At 44.6% G+C, this 24,058-nt stretch overlaps 1 protein-coding gene across 5 annotated transcripts in view; it reads right to left on the reverse strand.

Moving 5' to 3' along the window:
- Positions 1 to 24,058, reverse strand: part of LOC139242191 (LIM and calponin homology domains-containing protein 1-like) — a 570,211-nt gene that overhangs the window by 34,143 nt on the left and 512,010 nt on the right. For all 5 annotated transcript variants that reach the window (XM_070870287.1, XM_070870279.1, XM_070870273.1 and 2 more), the window contains 4 exons: positions 16,743 to 16,856; positions 12,744 to 12,836; positions 11,687 to 11,860; positions 536 to 765 (listed from right to left, as the gene is read on the reverse strand). In XM_070870287.1, the coding sequence (XP_070726388.1) occupies positions 536 to 765; positions 11,687 to 11,860; positions 12,744 to 12,836; positions 16,743 to 16,856 (611 nt within the window). The remainder of the gene's footprint in view (positions 1 to 535; positions 766 to 11,686; positions 11,861 to 12,743; positions 12,837 to 16,742; positions 16,857 to 24,058) is intronic.

The raw sequence follows: 24,058 nt of genomic DNA on the forward strand, positions 1-24,058 counted from the left end.
GCCCGCGGGAAACCCATTTTCCCAGGTTTTCCACCCACATCAGAGCGTCTCCGCCGCCAACCCATCTTCCCAATGAAAATTCAGCCCAGCTGTCTCAATCTGAAGCGCTCCTGATTATATAGTCATTACATTTAAAAGCTATGGGAAGTAATTTTAATAATCATAAAATTATTGGGCTCACTGATCTCCGATCCCTGCTACCATCAAGTGAGTCCATACAGAAACAGTCCTAAAAATGTTTTGCCTTTGGTATCAATAGATTAGTTCGTTTCTGATTTGATTTTGGGCTGGGTCTGAAAGGCTCTAGATGATTGGTATGTGAAAGAGTGGATGAATTAAAAAATATATCATTTGACCCTCTTAGTGCCTAATTGACAATGATTTATTAGAAATAATATTAAATATTACAAAACTTAATGTGCCTTCTATACTACTATGACAGCAATAATGAGTAATGGGAAATGTGCCACTGTAATTACTATTCAGATCTATAGATGTGAGGATTTGTGAAATTTATTACTTTACTGATACTTACTTTTGCTCTTCAGATCCCAGTTGTTTGGTCTCCTGCCAGTGCCATTTCTCCAATTTGTTTCTCTCAGTTTCATCTAAGTTTTCCTGTTGCCCATTCTCATCTTTTTTAGGGCCCAGTGTCTCTGTTTGCTCCCACATCAACTTTTGTTGCTCTTCCTTCTGCCATCGACTCTCCTCTTCTGCCTGCATTCGTCCCTTGTCTTCTGCCTGACAACTCTCTGTTTCCACCATCTGCGAGCAGTGAAAGGCACTGTTGAGTTTATAGATCAAAACAATATACAACATTTATCTCTCGATGGCTAAAGTCCTAGCATAATGACACACCAAGCCAATTATCAACGTTGTATGCTGATAGTCAGCATTTCCCAGGTAATGCCCATTTGAAAGTCCACTCAATCCAGAGATTGAGTATGTTGGGCCTATACTCTCTGGAGTTTAGAAGAATGAGAGGTGATCTCATTGAAACATATAAGATTCTGAGGGGGATTGACAGGGTAGATGCTGAGAGGTTGGTTCCCCTGGCTGAAGAGTCTAGAACTAGGGGTCCTAGTCTCAGGATAAGGGGTCGGCCATTTAAGACCGAGATGAAGAGAAATTTCTTCTTTGGAATTCTCTACTCAAAGGGCTGTGGATGATGAATCATTGAGCATATTCAAGGCTGAGATAGATAGATTTCTGGACTCTAGAGAAATCAATGGATATGCAGATCGGGCAGGAAAGTGGAGATGAGGTCGAAAATCAGCCATGACCTTATTGAGTGGCAGAGCAGGCTCGAGGGGCCATGTGACTTACTCCTGCTCCTAATTCTTAAGTTCTTCTTTGTCAGCACTGCAAGATTTAAACTTCTAGTCTAACCAAAAAGCAAAAAACTGCAGATGCTGGAAATCAAAATTAAAAAACAGAAAATGCTACCAACACAGAGTGGGTTAGTCAACATCTAGAGAAAGAACAGACAAGTCAACATTTCAGGGTGAACCTTAATCAGACTATCTTGAGGCCGCATCAGAATAAAACTGCCTGCGAGTGCTCAAACCTTCTCCTCATGTACCATTGGAATGGTTCATACCCACGAAATATGAACCATCTACGTATGCACTGAAGCACTGCTACAAGAGGAAGATTTGTGGCCATGTATTTCTCTCCTACTGGTTGACAGCCTCGTTCTGTTCTGAAACTTGTACTCTATGTGAAAAATCTGGCGTGGTGTATAATAATCAGATATTTAAATGAGAGATCCTGCATCTACATTAAAATACAAATAGAATGGAGACATTGGGGGTGAATATTCTCAAACTTCCCCTGCTACGATGCTGTAATTCCGGCGGAAATCCCATTTATGCGCAAAGGGGGGGTTTCTGCTGAAGTTAGGGCGGTAGAGCAAGAGAAGCCCCAAGGAAATTCACACCCACTGAGACAAGTGAAGTTTAACCTCTGCCAGTATTATGGAAGAGCTTGTCATGTGTCCTGTAAATGTATGTAGCTGAATATAACAGTCAAAAAAGGACACATTTTAAAAATAAAATAATTGCTTTACTAATGAAATATAAAATGAAATAAAAATTTGTCTTATAAATTAAAGTACCAGGACATCCATTTCATGGATGTGCAATTAAAGTGCCGTAACCTACACGGCTACGGACAAAGAGTGGAAAGTGGGATTAGGCTGGATAGTTCTTGTCGGCCGGCGCGGTCACGATGGGCTGAAATGGCCTCTTTCCGTGCTGTAAATTTCTATGATTCTATGATCCCAATTGTCATGTATTTAACCATCTTGCAATGACATAGTCATGTAACTGTAACTCATGTACACTGTACCTGTACCCTAGAAATGTATACCCTGACCACAGGGGGTGAACTTGCGGGAGACACTCCTCACCTGGGTTTCCAGGTATAAAAGGGGAGGTTCCACCCAGTGTCCAGACTCCTTGGTCCTGGCAATAAAGGTGAAGGTCACAGAGTGACCGTGTTTGATATATCCATGTCTCGTGTGAGTTTGTAGTAAGGTGCAGGAACACTACATTTGGTGACGAGAAACGGGAATCACCGAACCACGAGGATAGCCACCGGTGGCACAGAGGAACGTTACTGTGTGGGTGAGGACTGGGACGACTTCGTGGAAAGACTCCAGCAGAACTTTGTCACAAAGGACTGGCTGGAAGAGACAGCGGCTGACAAGCGGAGGGCGCATCTACTGACCAGCTGCGGACCACAGACGTATGCGCTGATGAAAGACCTGCTCGCACTCCAAAAGCCAGCGGACAAGTCTTTTGAAGAGCTCAGTCAGCTGATCAGTGAGCATCTCAAGCTGGCGAGTAGCGTACACATAGCCCGGCACCGGTTCTACTCTCACCGGAGTCGGGAGGGACAAAACATCTCAGACTTTGTGGCAGAACTGCAGCGTTTGGCCAGTCTCTGTAAGTTCTCCGATGCCTGCAGGGGGGAGATGTTATGGGACTTTTTCATCGAGGGCATTAATCATCCCGGCATTTTCAGAAAGCTCATAAAGACTAAGGACTTGACTTTAGAAGGGGTGGCGTTGATAGCTCAGACCTTCATGGTAGGGGAAGAGGAGGCCAAGCTCATTTACGCGCGCAGCCCTGGTCCTAACGTGGCGAAGGACCAGGGAGTTAACTTGGTGAACGCGGCTAGGGACCCCGCAGACAGACAAGGGCATTTCGAAACCGCCCAGGCAGCAATAGACTCTAGGGTGGGCCCGCAACAAGGACAATGGAAAGGGGATTGGCAATTCATGCCATCTCGAGGAACAATGCGTCTCGCGATGGGACCATTAACACCCACCATCAGAGTGCTTAGAAACAGCCAAATGGACAATCAGAGAGGAATGCCTGGTAATAGTCCTTTTGTTAACAGCAATCTCAATCTCAGCTCATGCTGGAGGTGCAGGGGTAGACACACTGCGAGAAGCTGCAGGTTCCAGCAATATACCTGTAGGATTTGTAATGTCAGTGGGCACTTGGCCAGGATGTGCAAAAAGACAGTCGTGAGGCTAACCTGCGAGACAGAGGAACCAGACGAGGGGTCTGCAATGCAGGATGAGGCCTGGGGTAAAGCCATAGATGCTGAAGTTCAGCGGGTTCATGTGGCTGACGTCCACAGCTCATACACTAAAACGCCATCCATGATGATGAAAGTCTTACTGAATGGCATCCCGGTGCACATGGAGCTGGATACGGGAGTTAGCCAGTCACTCATGAGCGCCCAACAATTTGAGAGACTATGGCCACACAGAGCTAGCAGGCCCAAACTGAAATGTATTGAGACGCAGCTATGGACGTACACCAAAGAGATCATCCCAATGCTGGGCAGTGCAAACTTGGTGGTAACACATAATGGATTACAGAACCGGCTGCCACTCTGGATCGTTCTGGGAAATGGCCCCGCGCTTTTGGGGAGGAGTTGGCTAGCTGAGATGAATTGCAAATGGGGGGATGTGCACGCCGTTTCATCCGTGGAGCGAAGTTCATGCTCACAGGTCCTGCAAAAATTCGGGTCACTATTTCAACCTGGTGTCGGAACGTTCAAGGGCAATAAAGTAGTGATAGGCATCACTCCGGATGCCAGACCAATGCACCACAAAGCCAGAGCGGTGCCGTATGTGATGCGTGAAAAAATTGAATGTGAACTGGACAGGCTGCTCATTGAGGGCATAATTTCATCCATTGAATTCAGCGACTGGGCAAGTCCCATCATTCCCGTCCTCAAAGCAGATGGCTCGGTTAGGATTTGTGGCGACTACAAAGCCACCATCAACCGAGTATCGCTGCAAGACCAATACCCGCTTCCGAGAGCGGAGGACTTTTTTGCCACGCTGGCAGGTGGCAAGCTGTTCATGAAGTTGGACCTCACCTCGGCATACATGACTCAGGAACTGGCTGAAGAATCCAAGCTTCTGACCACCATCACGACGCACAAAGGATTATTTGTCTACAACAGGTGCCCGTTTGGCATTCGTTCGGCAGCAGCCATCTTTCAGAGAAACATGGAAAGTTTGCTCAATTCCATTCCTGGAATGATCGTATTCCAAGACGACATTCTCATAACGGGTCGAGACACCGAAGAACACCTCCACAACCTGGAGGAGGTGCGACACCGATTGGACCGGGTAGGCTTGCGGCTGAAAAAGGCCAAGTGTGTGTTTTTGGCCCCAGAGGTTGAGTTTTTGGGCAGGAGGGTTGCCGCAGATGGGATCTGGCCCACTGAATCAAAAACGGAGGCGATCTGCCGGGCGCCCAGGCCCGGCAACATGTCGGAGTTGCGGTCATTCCTAGGACTTTTGAACTATTTTGGGAACTTTCTGCCGAACTTAAGCACATTGTTGGAACCATTACACATGCTCCTGCGTAAAGGTTGTGAATGGTTTTGGGGGGACTGTCAAGAACGGGCTTTCAATAAGGCGAGGAACCTGCTGTGTTCCAACAAACTGTTGACTTTGTATGATCCCTGTAGAAAACTGGTCTTAACATGTGATGCGTCATCCTACAGGGTTGGGTGTGTGTTGCAGCAGGGTAATGATGACGGCCGACTCCAATCGGTGGCTTACGCCACCAGGTCGCTCTCCCAGGCAGAGCATGGATACGGCATGGTCGAGAAGGAAGCACTCGCATGTGTTTACGGTGTGAAAAAGATGCACCAGTACCTTTTTGGTAGACAGTTCGAGCTAGAGATGACCACAAGCCGTTAACATCCTTGTTGTCCGACAGCAAGGCTGTCAACGCCAATGCGTCAGCTCGCATACAGCACTGGGCCCTCACGCTGGCTGCATATGACTACACCATACGGCATCGGCCAGGCATCGAAAATTGCGCTGACGCGCTCAGCAGGCTCCTACTGGCCATCACCGAGGGGGCGTCGGAGCAGAGCGCCGAGATAGTCATGGCCGTTGAGGCTTTTGACACTGCAGGCTCCCCCATCACAGCCCGCCAGATCAAACTCTGAACCAACAGGGACCCCCTCCTATCCATGATAAAGAAATGTGTCCTGACTGGGGATTGGGCGCCCGCACACAGGGCGTGCCCCGAGGAAGTTAGACCGTTTCAGAGACGGATGGATGAGCTCTCCATCCAAGCCGACTGCCTGTTATGGGGCAGCTGGGTAGTCATACCACAGAAAGGAAGGGAAGCGTTCATCAGGGAACTCCACAGCGAGCACCCTGGCATCGTGTTAATGAAGGCCATTGCCCAGTCACATGTATAGTGGCCGGGGATTGACTCAGACCTGGAACACTGGGTTCACAGGTGCACGATGTGTGCCCAGCTGGGCAATGCCCCCAGGGAGGCCCCACTCAGCCCGAGGTCCTGGCCCACCAGACCATGGTCACGTATTCACGTAGACTATGCGGGCCCGTTCATGGGGAAAATGTTTCTGATCGTTGTCGATGCATACTCGAAGTGGATCACGTGCATCATATTAAACTCGTGCACGACATGCATCACTGTGGAGAGTCTGCGTACGGTTTTCGCGACCCATGGCTTGCCGAACATCCTGGTCAGCGGCAATGGCCCGTGTTTCACCAGCCATAAATTCCAGGAGTTTATGTCGGGCAATGGTATCAAGCATGTCCGGACAGCGCCGTTCAAGCCGGCTTCCAATGGCCAGGCGGAACGTGCGGTCCAAGTCATAAAGCAGGGCATGCTACGCATCCAAGGACCCTCCCTTCAGTACTGCCTCTCGCGCCTCCTGCTGGCCTACAGGTCCTGGCTGCACTCGCTCACGGGAGTCCCGCCAGCGGAACTCCTCATGAAACGCACACTCAAGACGTGGCTGTCCCTCATTCACCCAGCCCTGGCAGACATTGTTGAGGGCAAGCGCTAATCCCAAACCGAGCTCCATGATCGAAACTCAAGGGGGAGGTGTATAGAAATAGATGACCTGGTATTTGTTCTTAACCATGCTTTGGGACCCAGGTGGCTCGAGGGCACCGTAATTGGCAAAGAAGAAAATAGAGTCATGGTGGTCCGACTAAACAATGGGCAGATATGCCACAAACACTTGGACCAAGTAAAGAAAAGGTTCAGCATAGACACGGAGGAACCTGGAGAAGAGCACGAGATGGCACCCACACCACAGCCAGCGGACGAGCAACAAAGACAGTCCTCAGCATGCACAGTCCCTGCGGCCAGCCCGGACAGGCCAGAATCACCTCAAGTGACAGAGACGCTTGCTGAGGCTCAGCCACCAGATCCACAACTGCGGCGCTCCACGAGAAAGCGTCAACAACCTGACAGACTTAACCTCTGAAACAAAAAGACTGAAGGGGGGAGGTGATGTCATGTATTTAACCATCTTGCAATGACATAGTCATGTAACTGTAATTCATGTACACTGTACCTGTACCATAGAAATGCACACTCTGACCACAGGGGGTGAACTTGCAGGAGACACTCCTCACCTGGGTTTCCAGGTATAAAAGGGGAGATCCCACCCAGTGTCCAGACTCCTTAGTCCTAGTAATAAAGGTGAAGGTCACAGAGTGACCATGTCTGATATATCCATGCCTCGTGTGAGTTTGTAGTAAGGTGCAGGGACACTACACCAATAATGCCAGATTTGTGTTTTTCAGTACTCAGATTCAAGAGCATGGCATCTCTTAATTGGACCCCGAATTATTAAGCAGCATAATCTGATGGACACATGTCACTGCCAGTGGCTGACACCAACGATGTCTCCGCAAGATCCTACAAATCCCCTGGGAGGACAGACGCACCAACATTAGCATCCTCGACCAGGCCAACATCCCCAGCATTGAAGCACTGACCACACTTGATCAACTCCGCTGGGCAGGCCACATTGTTCGCATGCCAGACACGAAGCTCCCAAAGCAAGCGCTCTACTCGGAACTCCTTCACGGCGAGCGAGCCAAAGGTGGGCAGAGGAAACATTACAAGGACACCCTCAAAGCTTCCCTGATAAAGTGCAACATTCTCACCGACACCTGGGAGTCCCTGGCCAAAGACCACCCTAAGTGGAGGAAGTGCATCCAGGAGGGCACTTTGCACCTCAAGTCTCATCGCTAAGAGCATGCAGAAATCAAGCGCAGGCAGTGGAAAGAGCATGCGGCAAACCAGTCCCACCATCTCTTACCCTCAACGACAATCTGTCCCACCTATCACAGGAACTGTGTTTCTCATATTGGACTGTTCAGCCACCTAAGGACTCATTTTTAGAGTGAAAGCAAATCTTCCTCGATTCCGAGGGACTGCCTATGTTGATGATGATGAGTGATATTACATGGTTATGGTAAACTAGAGTAGTTGTAAGTTCAAATCCCACCATGTTAAATCATGAAAGTGAATTCAATAAATCTGGTGGCCTGGCACCAGAAAAAATTATTATGAAGTTGCTGGATTATTATAAAAACCCAAATGGCTCATAAATGTCCTTCAGAGAAGGGAACCTGCTGCCTCTGGCCTACATAGGACTTCAGTCCATCTTAATGCCTGCTGAAGCAGCCTTGCAAGCCACTCAGTTATAAAATAGAATAATAACATTGTGAAAGAACAAAGCCCACCAGCACCTACTCAGGACTACTCAGGATGGGCCAGAGTCACCCGCTTTGTGAGCATAATAAAACAATCCGTAATTTCTAGACTACAGTCCACATGGAAACTTTCCCACTATTTCTCATACAGCTCTAACAAAGCTGCTCCTTGAAGGTGACTTCTCACCCTTCATTGTTTCCAAGAGGAGAAGTTAGTCATTGAGATGTGAAGCTGCTCACTACTCACCATATCCCTTAGTACAGTAATTGTTTATTTTTAACACTTAATTTCCAGTTATTCTTTTAAACATCTTAGGGGAGGAATTACTGTTGTTGATGGAATTGTATAAATGTGTAACACACTTTAATTAAATTGCTTTTATTAATAACATAATCAAACTGCTATTTTTAATAACATAAATGGGTTAATGCCTGCAGTAGAACAGCAGAGAGAATCATAGAATCATAGGGCCCAGGTTTCAAGCCGCGCCTAGAACGGAGCAGTCCCGACCTGGACGCCCGTTTTTCGCGCCACAAAGTGCGCCTAAAAAAAACCTCCGTATTCTCCACCTCCCTGCAGGTCTTCTGGCCCTCGGCGCAGCGCAGCAGGAGCTGTAGGGGGCGGAGCCAGGTCCCTGCGCTGAAAACAGTGCCGGGACCTCTGCACATGCACGCTACAGTGGGCGCGCAAGTGCAGTAGCTTCAGGCGCCCGATACTGTGTGGGAGGGGCCCGAAGCACGCAGCCCCTAGCCCTGGCCCAATGGCCTCACTGGGGCTGCGTGAATAAGGCTCCTCCCACGTCCAGCTCCTGCTTCCTCCCGACCCGACTCGACTCCCGCTTCCCCCCCCCCCCCCCACCGCCCCCGGACCGGACCGGACCCAACTCCCGCTCCCCCCCCCCCCCGCCTCCGGACCCGACCCGACTCCCGCTTCCCCCCCCACTCCCCGGACTGGATCCGACCTGACCTCCCTCCCCCCGACCTGACCTCCCTCTCCCTCCCTCCCCCCGACCCGAACCGAACCGACCTCCCTCCCACCACCCCCCCGACCCGCGCTCCCCAACGCCACCTACCTGTAAATCTGGTGCTGGGGACGGGCCCTGCCCAAAGTCTCGGGCCTGGCCCGTTCAGCCTCCCTCCCCCTTCTCCTTCCCCCCCCCCCCAATCTCCTTCCCTCCCCCAATCTCCTTCCCCCCCCATCTCCTTTCCCCCCCTCATTTCCTTTCTCCCCCTTCTCCCCTTTAGCCCCTTCTCCCCCCTCCTTCTCCCCCCTCCCCCTTCTTCCCCCTCCCCCTTCTCCCCCATCCCTCTCCCTTCTCCCCCTTCCCTCACTCTGCTCCCACCTCTCTCCCTCTACCCCCTCCTCCCCCTCCCCTCGCTGTCAGAAACACAGACACTGACAGACAGAGAATGAGAGACACACACAGACAAACAGAGAGATAGAGACACACTGGGGGGGGGGGGGGCATCCCAGCACGCTGTTGGAGGGCTCCCGGTGCTGCAGTCGGTAAGTAGAAAATGTTTTATTTATTGATTTAAAAAAAAAAATATTTCTTATTAATTTTTTTTGATTGATTTATTGGTTGATTTATTGATGTATTTATCATTTATTGTTGATGATGGCTCTTTATTTGTAAAACTGAAGTGTTTAATGTTTGTAAACTTCCCTTTAAACACCACCCCCCCATTCCCTACGCCTGATTTGTAACCTACGCCTGATTTTCTAAAGTGTAGGCAAGGTTTTTTCCAACGTACAAAAATCTTCACTTACTCCATTCTAAGTTAGTTTGGAGTAAGTTTTCACTGACGAAACTTTGAAAACAGGCGTAAGTGGCCGGACACGCCCCCTTTTGAAAAAAAAAATTCTGTTCCAAAGTGAAACTGTTCTAACTGACTAGAACTGGAGCAAACTAAATGACGAGAATTCCAATTTCTAAGATACTCCGTTCTACACCAGTTGCTCCTAAAAATCAGGAGCAAATCATGTGGAAACTTGGGGCCATAGAAATTTACGGCACAGAGGGAGGCCATTCGGCCTATTATGTCCATGCCTGCCAAACAAGAGCTATCCAGCCTAGTCCCACTTTCCAGCTCTTGGCCTGTAGCCTTGCAGGTTGCGGCACTTCAAGTGCATATCCAAGTACTTATTAAATGTATTTAGGGTTTCTGTCTCTACCATCCTTTCAGGCAGGGAGTTCCAGACCCCCACCACCCTCTGGGTGAAAAATGTTCTCCTCAACTCTCCTTTAATCCTTCTTCCAATTACTTTGAATTTATGCCCCCGAGAGAGGGATTTATTGCAAATTGTGAAACATTTATACAATAACATCGGTGACAGTAATTTCTATCCTTTTATACCAACTCAGTTTTTCAATAATATTGTACATTGGTTACCACCTCAGTGGGGAGTTTTGTGGCAGAATCAACTGCTGGCACAGAAGCAGCCTCTTTGAAAGTTTAGCTACTATGTGACTAAGTTGATCATTGTGGTATAGACATATCACCCAAGTATTTATATCTACAGAGTGACTACTTGCACGGTGTTTTTGACTCTCTCTGTGCATGTGGGCCCAGTTGGTACTGCGCTTGTGCACTCGATCCGGCCACGAATGCGCAGTACCCAATGATGCAGCGGCTGCAGCCTGCACCATCATGCTTTCCTCGGCTCCATGTGAAGAAGGTCAGGGGATCGGATGTGGGGGGGGGGGGGAGGGGAGAGAGGAAAGGGGAACGAAGGGGGGGGAGGGAGGAGAGGAGATCGAAGGGGGGAAGAAAGGAGCTCGGAGGGGTGGGGGAAGGTCAGATATTCTGGAGAGAAGGTCAGGAGCTTGGGGGAGAAGTTCCTGTCTGAACTCAGTAGTGTGAGCACTGTGAGTGCTCCTAACCCAGGAGGTTGAGCCCTATCTGTTCTCTGAAAGCAGTCGTGTTAGCATTGTGAGCTCTGGATCCTGGCTGTCACAATGAATGGATCAAATTACACATTGCAAAGATCTTCATTGCTCCAGGAGACAGACAAACTGTTGGATGTGTCTTGTCCTCCAAGGGGACCAATCAGCAATATGGTGTAGCAAATAAACACAACCTTATATTTTACCTTTCATTATAATTGATTAAGAAATGACAAACACGTAGTTACAGAATGTGATCCACTGCATGATGACATCACCATGTCAAACTACTAATGTCACAATTGCTTTCCTTTTGCTTACGAACCTAAGGGGGGCATTTCCTCTGGTTGCTATATAGTAGTAACACGGTAAACATAGTGGGGCAATCCTAAGAATTTGCTCTTTCTAGTAAAATGGTGATGAAATTTATGAGTTTGCTAGAAGTAGCAATCAGACGAAATGTTCTCCTCAGTGGACAATCACATTTTACAACATGGCAGATTAAAGTAATTCTTGGAATCGTCATGTGTTTGAAAAACATAATATGGATATAAAATGTACCTTCTTCCCAGGTTAAAGGTTTTAACAATTTGTCTTTTAGATTAAGACAATAATATTTTATACAATGTTAACAAACAACATACAACACCATGTATAAGGCTGGAACCTAATGGAGAGTGAGGTATTGCTGATAACAGTAACACTATAAGGATAATTAGAGTTATACATACAGAATTTAAACAGACTCTAAGCAAATCCAACTTACCGTTTGTTTCTGTAAGTCCACCAGCTTGCTCTCCCAGTCTGCAGAGGATCCCTCAGTGGGCTCAGAATTCCCTTTTTCCTCAATTTTTGAGGGAGAAATTGAGGGAAGATGAATGGACAATGCCGGTGATCGTGGAGTCAGTGGAGTCACCGTTTCCTGAATTATTTTACGCTCCTGGTAAAAGTAAAGTTGGAGACAAGTGAATCACAGTTGCTCATATTTCTTACTAAAGAACTGAACATTTTCACAATAATTCAAATAGTTTTGAAATGGCTGTATGGAAAAGGTCAGTTCAGACAAGAAATGCAAAGCTTTTATTGAAAATAATTAATTGGAGAAGTACATTCTGTAGTATTTATGCTCATCACTAGGTGTCAGTATCACATTTAGTAAATATATTACATTACATTATATATTGTAGACAAAATATTATCAAGTGTACACACACCTCCTTCATTTTTAATCCATGAATCTATCATTGGACTCCTGAAGGTGTTGACTTGTACTGGGGAATGGTTCACGAGCACTGGCTGCTTTCCCATACCTCAGTTAAGTAGCCAGTTCTCACGTGCCAGTCTCAATATTAAGTGTCCGTCTACTATTTGACTGTGAGGTACATCACAGCCAACCACAATCTAGTCCTCACCTGAGAGATGAGCATCAACGAGCCATATGCCTTCCTTGAAATTGCTTATGTTATGGCATCCCTGTGAGCTCACATTACTACTGAGGTCACTGGGGAGCAATAAAGAGCAGGTATTCTGGCTGTTCTTTCCTCTCCCTATCCCAGTGACAGTGAGGATAAATACCCTACTGATACTACACTGCCCACATGCAATCAGCGAACTCAGCACAGATCAGGGATAAAACCATGGACCCCCCTGCTCTGTGTCACACAACACAGTGCATTTGCTCACTCAGGAACTGCAGGTCATTGATCACATAGCTAGCAGAATTACATATAAAGACTGATTTTTCTTTAAGTGAAAAGCAAACTGATTTTAAAATTGACAGTATAACATTATATCACAAATCAGTAATCTGATTTTTTTCTTGCCTCTTCATGGTATCTACGTTCTTCTTCCTCAACCTCTCTTTGTGCTTTTTCCCATTCCTGGCGAAGTTTTTCTTGCTCCCTTCTGTACCTCTCCTGTTATCAAGTAAAACACATGCGTCACATATCATTGCAGTCAGTGAGTTAAACTGGAAGGAAAAGATAAGCTACTATGCCTTCCTCTCAAAGATGCATGCCTTTGTCTTTTTTGGTGAAAACTGTCATCAGATTAATTATTAAATGATTTATTTTTTGTTTATGATGAAATTAATGCAAATCTTACAAGTTCATTACTCTCCCTGTAATTACATTAAGCATTTCAGAGCAAGCCCAGTCAAGCAAGACTGCTAAATACATTAAAAGATCATTAGCTGAAGTGAGAATTCAAATCACATTCAATCTTACTGCCACCGCCAAATGTAAAATACATAATAATATATATATAAAATATACTTACTAGTACAGGTACAGACCACCCTAAAATAAGTTGAGTACCCACAAAATATTTCAGACTAGTAGTCACACTACTTCGCAATTATAGTTAAAAAAAAGTCACAGAAACTGTTAAAGACCCCATGTAAAAATGTTTCTGTGACATTTAATCACAATGCATTTACTTATCACCTCATTCAGCTTGCAAATCCCTATATATAAACCATAACAGGAATTTGAATCAACTGGTAATAAATATGACCATTGTCGTTGAATCACACACAGGCTCTCAGATCTTAGTATAAACATTTGCTATCCCATTGGCTTAGTGGATCATCATGGCCGCAGACCAGGATTATTGATTATCAACATTGAAGTCATACATGATCAGCACATGTATGGCTGTTAGCGACCAGCCTGCCACATAAAATAATCCCATGCACAAGAATGGTTTGAGTAAAATTATGAGAAGTGTGGTTAATTAGAGTCTACTATAGGGGGTCATTGAGGTTTATTGGGGGCATGTGGTTAGGATCTCCTCATGGTTGAGATAGGGAACTCACTTTATGGAGAACCATGGGTGGAAACTCATGCTTTAGCACATGCAATGCCAATCTTATACTGGGATTATTGTGTTAAATTTACACTAGTAATACAATGAATTCAGCATGAAATTTATTATATAGATTAGCTGAATCACATTTATTCATCTCCTCCTAGCATAGGAACATGATTTGTTGGCTTGACTTTGCAGTGGCATAGTGCTAGCTTCACTATGATAGCTGGAGACAGCTGAGTGCCTCAGAAATCAACTTATGTCATGCTGTGCATTGTACCATGTCTACCTATCAACATGATTCTGACCCCTACGGGCAGCTAGATTTAAGTAGATTTAAGATTGTGCATCCAGGGAAGCTGGATGTCAGATTGGGTGCTCTGGTTCCCTCTGAACCTTGGATGACCACAGCACCTTTAGAGAAAGACAGTCTAGTGTTGTCTATGGTAATTAAAGCCCTGCTAGAGTAATTGAGACAACATTGCCCGATGTACCTCACTTGTGCCAGCACCCTTCATACAACAAAAGTATGTAATGAAGGAAGTGTTTTACTGTGATCAAATCAGGAATGGGGCACTCATAGGGAGAGTGGAGAGTTAAGAATTTTTCCAAAATTTGTATGTGGCGAATCATCGCTAATTTAACCTTCCAACTTGTCCCCTGCTCTTCACCCTTTCATAGGTGCCAGCTGTCCTCAGTACCTGAGCCAAACAGCCATTCTTCATATGAGAGCCTAAACCATTGAGCATTGCAGCCAAGCCCCATCTTGTCCTCACATATGCAGGAGTTACTAGTTGCAAGCAGGAGTCCAAGCCCTGGCTAATTTCTCCTTCCCCCAGTGTGGTGAGGATATTTATAGCACCACATCAGATATCACCTAATAGCCATAGACCTGGGATCATACCTGGGAGTTTCTTGTTCTCATTGTCTGAGTTCCACTTTTAGCTATTTATATTTTTTGTAAATTCTAAAAGCTTTTTTCTCACCTCTTAGTCCCCCTTTTAGGGGCTTTAAAACCCATCAGACCGAGTTGTCACTAAAATATGCTTTAAAACCATTATATACATTCGGATAACAGATTCCAATTATTGTCCTATACTTGCGAGTGTCATGGTGTATCCTCTTCAGAACTAACACCTCTAAAGATTAGATAACTCCAGATTCTGAGCACTGCACAGTATTTTGCCGTTTATATGTTCAGGTGGTGAATTAATCCACATTTCTTTATTTATCCATTCTCAGGATGTGGGCATCACTGGAAAGGCCAGCATTTATTGCCCATCTCAAGTTGCCCTGAGAAGGTGGTGGTGGGCCTTTTTCTTGAACCACTGAAGATTTTTCTTTGTAATGGTTTTATGCAGCTGAGTGACTTGCCTGGCCAATTCAGAGGGCAGTTGAGAGTCATCTATGTAAAGAGTCAGCTTCATTTAAAATAAGTGTAATACATGATCAATGCATATTTGTAACATTGCTAAAGCTTTAATTCAAGCAGGCTCGGTAAAAGTTTGGAAAGCAGGTGACTCGTTCTATTTCATTCCAGTTTCACTAATGCTCATCCAAGCAGTCATGCTATTGCAATGATCACTGAAGTTTCGGCATAACAGTCCATGCTGTTCTCAAGCATGTCACCTTACCTGTTGAAAATCAGGAGCAATTATTTAATTCACATAAATTGACGCAAGCCAGTTGTTTGTATAACAAATTAAAAGCTCAGCAGAAGCTCCCTCTCAGCAGTGTCTAATAACATTGTTACTCCTTGCTGTGTAGAGCAGAACACATGCAACCATTTACACAGAGTGTGGATATCATGGAAAGCATGCTCCATCAGCTGGGTTCACAGGTTAGATGGTTTAACCACTTGCACTGACACGAGTATCATACACTATGCAACACTTTTAAGAAATAGTAAGCAAAGATGACTGCCACATGGCAGATGAAACATATATTATGTGAAAATGACAAAAACTGGGGATCATGCACAAAGTCACAATTTCAGCTGCTGTAATTTCCATCACCTCTCCCATTTCTCAAGTATCTTTCCTACTGAAGCAGTATTATCAGCCTTTTTAAGAAAATTAATCATTCTTCTGAACAGTTCAACTTCCTATGCATTTGCAAATACAATTAATTACTGTAGTAGTCAGCAAATTACTGTTAACGTAAAGCTTTGTACTTATAGGCAGCACGGCTTTGAATTATTACGAGCATTATTGAAGAATGGTGGCAATATTAATAAAAAGGATTCAAACAACTAATTCAAATTAAAGGTAGTTCTAACAAAGGAAAATTACGTTCTTTTTTATATTGGTGTCATTTTTGCCCAATCCTCACTGTACCAAGTTAGCTCCTCACATTCATATCTTTTTCAGTCAAGAAGACAGATCAGTCCAGCCTACAGATGTGCTTGTGAATGCTATCAATGTCATTCCTTACATGAGCAGTCATAAGATGTATTGACATTGTAAAAAAGGTCCCCTATCTTGTTTCCTTGGCTGGTTTTATCTTCCTGAGATACAAGTGATACTTGATCTCAGGGGAATCACGAGTTTGAACATTAGTCAAAACTGACGTTCAAATTCAAGTTATCTCATCCAATGCTCTCGCAATCTTCTGAGGAAAACTGATCTTAAGAAATAACTGTAGAAGATGGGCAGGATTGAATAAGTTAATGATTGGAAGTAGTATCAATCTCAACTCAGTAAAAATTTATACCAACATCAAATTTCCAGAAATATATTTTATTGAATTACAGTAATTTGCTCCCTACCATAGCAATCCTGAAAGCCTTTATCATTTCAGTTTCTCATGGTTCCAATCTGCCTAGCAGAACACTGATGCACTGTTTCTCTTTCATTATTGTCTTCTAGTTAGCTAATCAGAACCATGTTTGTGAAAAAAACATGTATGAAAGATTAGTGCAAAGAACCTTAACTGAGGGTGCACCGCATCTACGCAAGCCTACATGGCAAGCAGCAGCAGAACAAGCAGGGTCAATGCAAGTTGTGTTAATGTACCTGGAGCAAGCGTTCCTGCTCTTTCTGCCATCTTTCCTGACGCTTGCGTTCTTCTTCTGGGTCCCAATACCAGCGGTCAAAACGCTTAGGGAGATTTAAAGGAGCAACTGGGATCTAACAATCCACATCAAGAAAAAAGTTGTGTGACAGATTGATGTTATTTCATGATTTGAGAAATTTCAATTAAGTTGATGCTTCCAGTAAGTAAGAGTAATAATGACAGCTACTGAGGAAGGCAGATAAAAGACGAAAGCCAGGGAAGGATTCAGTCACATTCATTTCAAAAAGTTTAAATGGACAGATTGTTAAATATGAAGGATAATAACAGACATTTTTTGCAATGAAAAATTTTAGCCATGACTACAGTTATTTCTGATTGTTATGATTTAATTTATGTTCTCTTACAATATTGCTTATGAGATGTATTTCGAAAAGACAAGAGAAGTATGAGTGCCAATAATCCTTATCCTTTTCCCCACACATTTGAAGTGATTATTTTCCTTTATCCTGGGCGTAGTCAAAGGAATGGGAATATGACATGTGCCAGGGTCTCCACCTGCACTTGAATGAGGAGGCACAAAAGAGCAACAAGGCATGACTCATTCAATGACTTCCCTCCCATACCTCTGGGCAGCACAGCACAGCTATTCTGTGCATGGTGACTCCACTAGATGGCACACCTGAGATTAGGAGCTTTACATAACATTACACAGAATCTACAGAAACAGGCCAGTTGGCCCAACTGGTCTATGCCAGTGTTTATGTTCCACTCGAGCCTCCACACACTCTAATGACCTCTTCCCCCTCTGCCCCAATATCTTTCTATTATATTCTCCCTCATGTCAAGTCTCCCCTGGAATGTGTCAATGCTATAAGAACATAAGAACATATCTGCTTTAATTCACTAAATATATTCAAAAAGGAGCTAGATGTAGTCCATATTACTAGGGGGATCCAGGGATATGGCGAGAAAGCAGGAATGGGGTACTGAAGTTGCATGTTCAGCCATGAACTCATTGAATGGCGGTGCAGGCTAGAAGGGCCGGATGGCCTACTCCTGCACCTTTTCTATGTTTCTATGTTTCTATTAACCACTTCATGAGGCAGTGGGTTCCACATTCTCACCACTCTCTATAAAGAAATTCCTTCTAAATTCTTTATCTGATCTTTTAGTAGCTATCTTATATTTATAACTGCTTGTTCTGGGCTTACCCACGAGCGGAAACTGTTTCTCCAATCCATCCCATTGAATTCATAATTTTAAAGACCTCTATCAGGTCTCCTCTTAATTGGAGAAAAGAGGCACAATCTGCTCAATATTTCCTTATGGCTGCATCGTCTCAATTCTGGTAACATCCTTGTGAATCTTCTCTGCACTTTCACCAGTGTTCCAATATCCTTGTTGTAGTATGGAGGCTAGAACTGTCACAGTACTGCAAATGTAGTCTAACCAAGGTTCTATATAAATTTAGGAAGGCAGATAAAAGACTAAAGCCAGGAAAGGATTCAGTCACATTCTCTTCAAAAGGTTTAAATGGACAGATTGTTAAGTATGAAGGACATTAACAGATGGTTTTGTAATGAAAGATTTTAGCTATGACACCTACAGTCATTTCTGATCATTATGATTTAATTTATGTTCTCTTGCAATATTGCTTATGAGATGTATTTTGAATAGACAAGAGAAGTATGAGTGCCAATAATCCTTATCCTTTTCCCCCTACATTTGAAGTGATTATTTTCCTTTATCCTGGGCGTAGTCAAAGGAATGGGAATATGACATGGGCCAGGGCCTCCACCTCTAGAAATGAACTCCAGTTTTTTGTTTGAACTCTTTATGGCCATATCAACTTAAGTTGCTAATTTTAATGATTTCTGTGCCTGTATTTTGAGATCCATTTGCTCCTCTACTCCATTTAGTTTCTTAGCATCCAAGCAATATGTGGCCTCCTTCTTCCTTCTGCCACCTCACACTTCACTGTACTGAATTTCATTTGCCCTTTATCTATCCACTCTGAAAGCCTGTTTATGTCATCTTGCATTTTGGTGCAGCATTATTAGTTACTCCCCCTCCCCCCTGCCATTCCCCGCCACCAATTTGGTATTATCTGCATATTTTGACACTATACCTCCAATTCCTGAGTCCAAATCATTATGGTGAACAGCAGTGGTCCCAGCACGGATCCCTGGAGGACACCACTTCTTACCTTCAGCCAATCTGAGAAATTTCCTTTAACTCCTATCCTCTGTTTTCTGTTTTGTAGCCATCTTAAAATCCATTCTACTACCGGACCCCAGGCCCCTGACTCCTGACCTTTGTTATGAGTCTCTTATGTGGCACCTGATTGAAGGCTTTCTGAAAGTCCACATTCACTGCATTACCCTTGTCTACTTTTTCTGTTATTTCTTCAAAGAGTTCAACCCAGTTGCTTAATCATAACCTTCATTTTAGAATTCCACGCTATTTTTAATATTATATTCTGTCTCTGCATGTTTTGTTATCTTTTAGAAAAGATTCCAGTATCTTTCCTATCACTGACGTTAAGGTCTATAGTTCCCTGAATTAATTCTATCTCCCTTTTTAAAAATAAAAATTACAATTGTTGTTCTGGCAATATTCCCTTTTTTATTGAATTTGTATATATGGATACAATCCCACTTCCTATCCCTGCATGTGCAGTATATTGGAGTAGCAAAACATTGTTGTGGCTTCAATTTTTAATCAATTATATTTCACAGATCTAGTACTGAAAGATTTACAATTCAAACATGACACAAAAATGAACACTTCTATGATCCAATTGCGAGATGCTGTAATTGCATTCTGCTATATGAAACTGACATCTTGCAAACACAGTGGGAGAGAAATTCATCTGGTTTGCGCCTCCTGTGGTGGGGGGGGGGGGGCGGTAACAGGGTGCTAAGGGGTTACCGACCGGGCGCGGCCAATTCACCGATGCCCGCGAACTTCCCTGCAAGTTTTGCGCTGGCGCTAACACTTACCACCTTGCTCTCTTACGTTCTTTGGATCGTGATGTCATCCGGTGCACAGCGCCCCGTTAGCACCCCCTGCAGCATTGCCGGGCGTCAACAACGGCAGCAATATGAGGCATGTCACCTCGGCTGAGGAGTGATATTTAAAGGCAATGGTAGTCAGGTAGGGCAAAATTTATTTCTCTTCCCAGTCTGGTGCCTCCTGATTTCTTTTGACGCCACGATACCTCAGCGCTGCACTCTCTTAGAGTGCCTAAGGCAGCTATGCACGTCGCGCAGGTCCCGTGGCCCAACAGACAGAGCATGATGATTGATTGAACCCATCATTGGCCTTTCCATTTAAGCGAGGGAAAGAGCCTCTAAAGACGGCAGCACTGCACTGAACATTGTTCAGCGCTCTGCCTCTACTGTCTCTCTCACTCCTTTAACGTTCTAAGGGAAGCGATAGCACTTGATTTAGTGTTCCATTTCCTCTTGGAGCACTAAACCGGAGGTTCCCAGGAGCAAAAAATCTTTTTCATTTGGCGATACTTTTGCGCTCCCTCAAAAGTTATCACCCCAAACGGGCCGCTACACAATTTCTAGCCCAGTGTTTTTAAAATGTGCAACTGTAATTTGGATCTCATTTTTAGGCACTCTGCTCAGTTGGCAGTTAAAATGTCTTTGGGATTTTATGGATATAATAGGAACCCAATTTGCATAAATGTTTGAGGCACCTCAGCTGCCTAAAAAAAGTGTTGTAGAAATTGTCATGGGGTGGAATGGAGTGGGATACATTCTAATTTAACTCCTTTTCTGCCTGATTTCCGCTAGGTGGAGGGAGTTAAAATTTGCCCTTAGGTTTCAGAACTGTAGATCCGCTGTAGAATAATTCCACTTATATTTTCCTGGACAAAGATAATCTCTAAGTTAGCCCATAATGACTTAGCTTAGCATAAAAGGGCAATCACTGAAGAATATAATCTGAAATTAACCTTTAACTTTTACTCCATGTTCTCTTTATTTGTTGTAGAGGTTTTTAATTCCACTGAATGGTCCTCGCTATTTTTTAAATGTTGGGTAGACACAGTGATAGGTTAAAAAGAATTATAATACCGATAATAATATTACCACTTTATTGAAATACAATATAGAAGTGTTACTTAAATACAGTTTCTGACATTTATTGCAATAGTTGTCAGAACTAGTGTAAAATATCTAATCTGCAGGGCCAATTCTCCATGACTACCAGAAGGACACCAACATAAGTCATGGGGCATTTTCAACTGCTTACTGCCTGTTTTTCACCTGAAAAATGACGACCAGCAAAAGGAAATCTGGCGGGGAACTTGTTCAATTCAATTCAATTTTTCCCTTTCTTCTTTTAAGTTTTTCCGGCCCACTGTCAGCCCCGTCTTCCCTCATCCCCACCAAGAACCCCTCCCCAACAAGCCCTGCATGCCAACTGGCTCTTTACAGAAGACAATCAATTTTCAAGCCCTGAAACAACTAGAAAAATTTAATGTCCCAACTCTGGCTTTGGGCGTGCACCCTGAGCACACTGCCAATATCGCAACTGTTTTGGGCCCGAACCGAAATTCTCCTTCAAAGTGTTTTGGAGTCTGCTGTTCATAGTTTTTGCCATGAACTGAGGTTCAATGAAAACGGCCCAGTTAAGGTTGACACAGTTCAATATTTATTATCCAAAATATATTAGCATCAGCATCAAAGAATTTAGCTATGAGTTAAGGCTGGTGCTTTTGAGCAATGCAAAGGAGCCTGTGACAGGACCTTCGAAAGTAAATAAGGCGTTAAATGGAATTAAATTTAATGGGTAAATTTGGAGAACAATTTTAAAGTAAGGTATGAAAATAGGGCAACATAGTTCAAATTGGTGAAGGTGAATTTAGGACTAATGCCAGAAGGAACTTTTTCACACTCAAAGCAATCAAAACTTGGAATAGACTTTAAAATAGAGAAGAGGGGGCCGAAATTCACCGTCCCCAAAGGGACGGCTACCGCGGAGTTTGGGTGATCGACCGAAAAAATCGATCGGCCGCCACGGTCGGGTAATTTTCCCTCCCCGAGCCATATTCAGCTCGGGGAGGATTTCAGCGGTGTTCACTTCTGCCGGAAACGGCGCGGTGAAGCCGCAGTGAGGGACTGTTTCCAGCGGAGAGGGAAGCAGTGGCGACCATTGGAAAGGGACTCACACAGCGAAATTCACCGAGGAAAAGGTAGCTCTTTTCCCGGAAGTGCCCCCGTCATATTTTCATTGCGGTGCTCGAACGCGACACCGCTGGGGCCCTTTGGTAGGTAAAAAGTTTTATTTAATTTTTCAGTATGCATCCACAGTATTTATCTTTTGAAAAAGTTTTATTACTTATTATTGTTTTTATTTCATTTTCCAGCTTCCGCAGTATTTATATCTTGATATAGTTTTATTAATTATTGGTGTTTTTATTTCATTTTCCATGGTCTGCAGTATCTATATCTTGATATAGTTTCATTAATTATTAGTGTTTTTATTTCATTTTCCATGGTCCGCAGTATTTATCTCTTGATAGAAATTTATTAATTGTTTTGGCTCCATTAAACCTGCTGAGTGCTGCTCGGAGGTTTGCACATACCCCTGTACTTTTGTACAACTTTCAGGTCTGACTCTTTAGTGGAGTCCTGTGGGCTGCAGAGACCTACTTGGCAGGGTTCACCCTGAGGATGGGAGGAGTGTTGGGAGGGCGACACCTGGTACATCTGGTCAGAAGCAGACACAGGAGAAGGCGTCGCCGTCAGCACCGTGCAGACAGGCAGTGGGCAAGGAAGGCGGCAGCCATGATTTATTCATTCTGTGCCAGACCAGTGTGCCCGCCATCTTCACTGGCCTGAATCTGGATTGCAGTTGGCTGCTTAAGGACAAGGGATATCCCTGTGGCTGCTCACTCCTCTGTGGAACCCCAGGGCAGCATCAGAGCATGCATACAATGACATTCATTATGCCACCAGGTGCATCATCGAGCAGTGCATAGGCATCCTTAAGCAGAGATTCCAGTGCCCGGACCATCTGGTGGCACCTTGCAGTACTCTCCTCAATGGGTCTCCATAATCGTCGTGGTCTGCTGCATGCTGCACAACCTGGTCATCCTGAGGAGACAGCCACTGGAGGTCGAGCCAGCAGTACCACCTGAGGAGGAGGAAAAAGACGAGGAGGCGCAGGAAGAGGAGGAGGATCCCCGTCGCCCCAGAGCTAGTGCCTGACACCTCCCCTGCAATCTCACTCCATGCATTATTTACTGCCTGTCTACCAGGTCTCCCCACGTCAGGAAACAGTATTCTTCTTCTGTCCTCCACACCGTCCATCAGTGTCTCCAGCTCCAAATACTTTGGTTCTGTCTTCACGAAAGAAGACACAAATAACCTTCTGGAAATACTAGGGGACCGAGGGTCTAGTGAGAAGGAGGAACTGAAGGAAATTCTTATTAGGTGGGAAATTGTGTTTGGGAAATTGATGAGATTGAAGGCCGATGAATCCCTGGTGCCTGATAGTCTGCATCCCAGAGTACTTAAGGAAGTAGCCCTTAAAATAGTAGAAGCATTGGTGATCATTTTCCAACAGTCTATCGACTCTGGATCAGTTCCTATGGACTGGAGGGTAGCTAATGTAACACCACATTTTAAGAAAGGAGGGAGATAGAAAACGGGTAATTATAGACCTGACATCAGTTGTGGGGAAAATGTTGGAATCAATTATTAAGGATGAAATAGCAGCGCATTTGGAAAGCAGTGACAGGATCAGTCCAAGTCAGCATGGATTTATGAAAGGGAAATCCTGCTTGACAAATCTTCTAGAATTTTTTGAGGATGTAACTGGTAGATTGGACAAGGGAGAACCAGTGGATGTGGTGTATTTGGACTTTCAAAAGGCTTTTGACAAGGTCCCACACAAGAGATTGGTGTGCAAAATTAAAGCACATGGTATTGGGGGTAATATACTGACGTGGATAGAGAACTGGTTGGCAGACAGGAAGCAGGGAGTCGGGATAAACGGGTCCTTTTCAGAATGGCAGGCAGTGACTAGTGGGGTGCCGCAGGGCTCAGTGCTGCAGTTCTTTACAATATACATTAATGATTTAGATGAAGGAATTGAGTGTAATATCTCCAAGTTTGCAGATGACACTAAACTGGGTGGTGGTGTGAGCTGTGAGGAGGATGCTAAGAGGCTGCAGGGTGACTTGGACAGGTTAGGTGAGTGGGCAAATGCATGGCAGATGCAGTATAATGTGAATAAATGTAAAAAACACAAAGACAGAATATTATCTGAATGGCGGCAGATTAGGAAAGAGGGA

This window comes from Pristiophorus japonicus, chromosome 2 (assembly GCF_044704955.1).
Source record: "Pristiophorus japonicus isolate sPriJap1 chromosome 2, sPriJap1.hap1, whole genome shotgun sequence".
Lineage (NCBI taxonomy): Eukaryota > Metazoa > Chordata > Chondrichthyes > Pristiophoridae > Pristiophorus > Pristiophorus japonicus.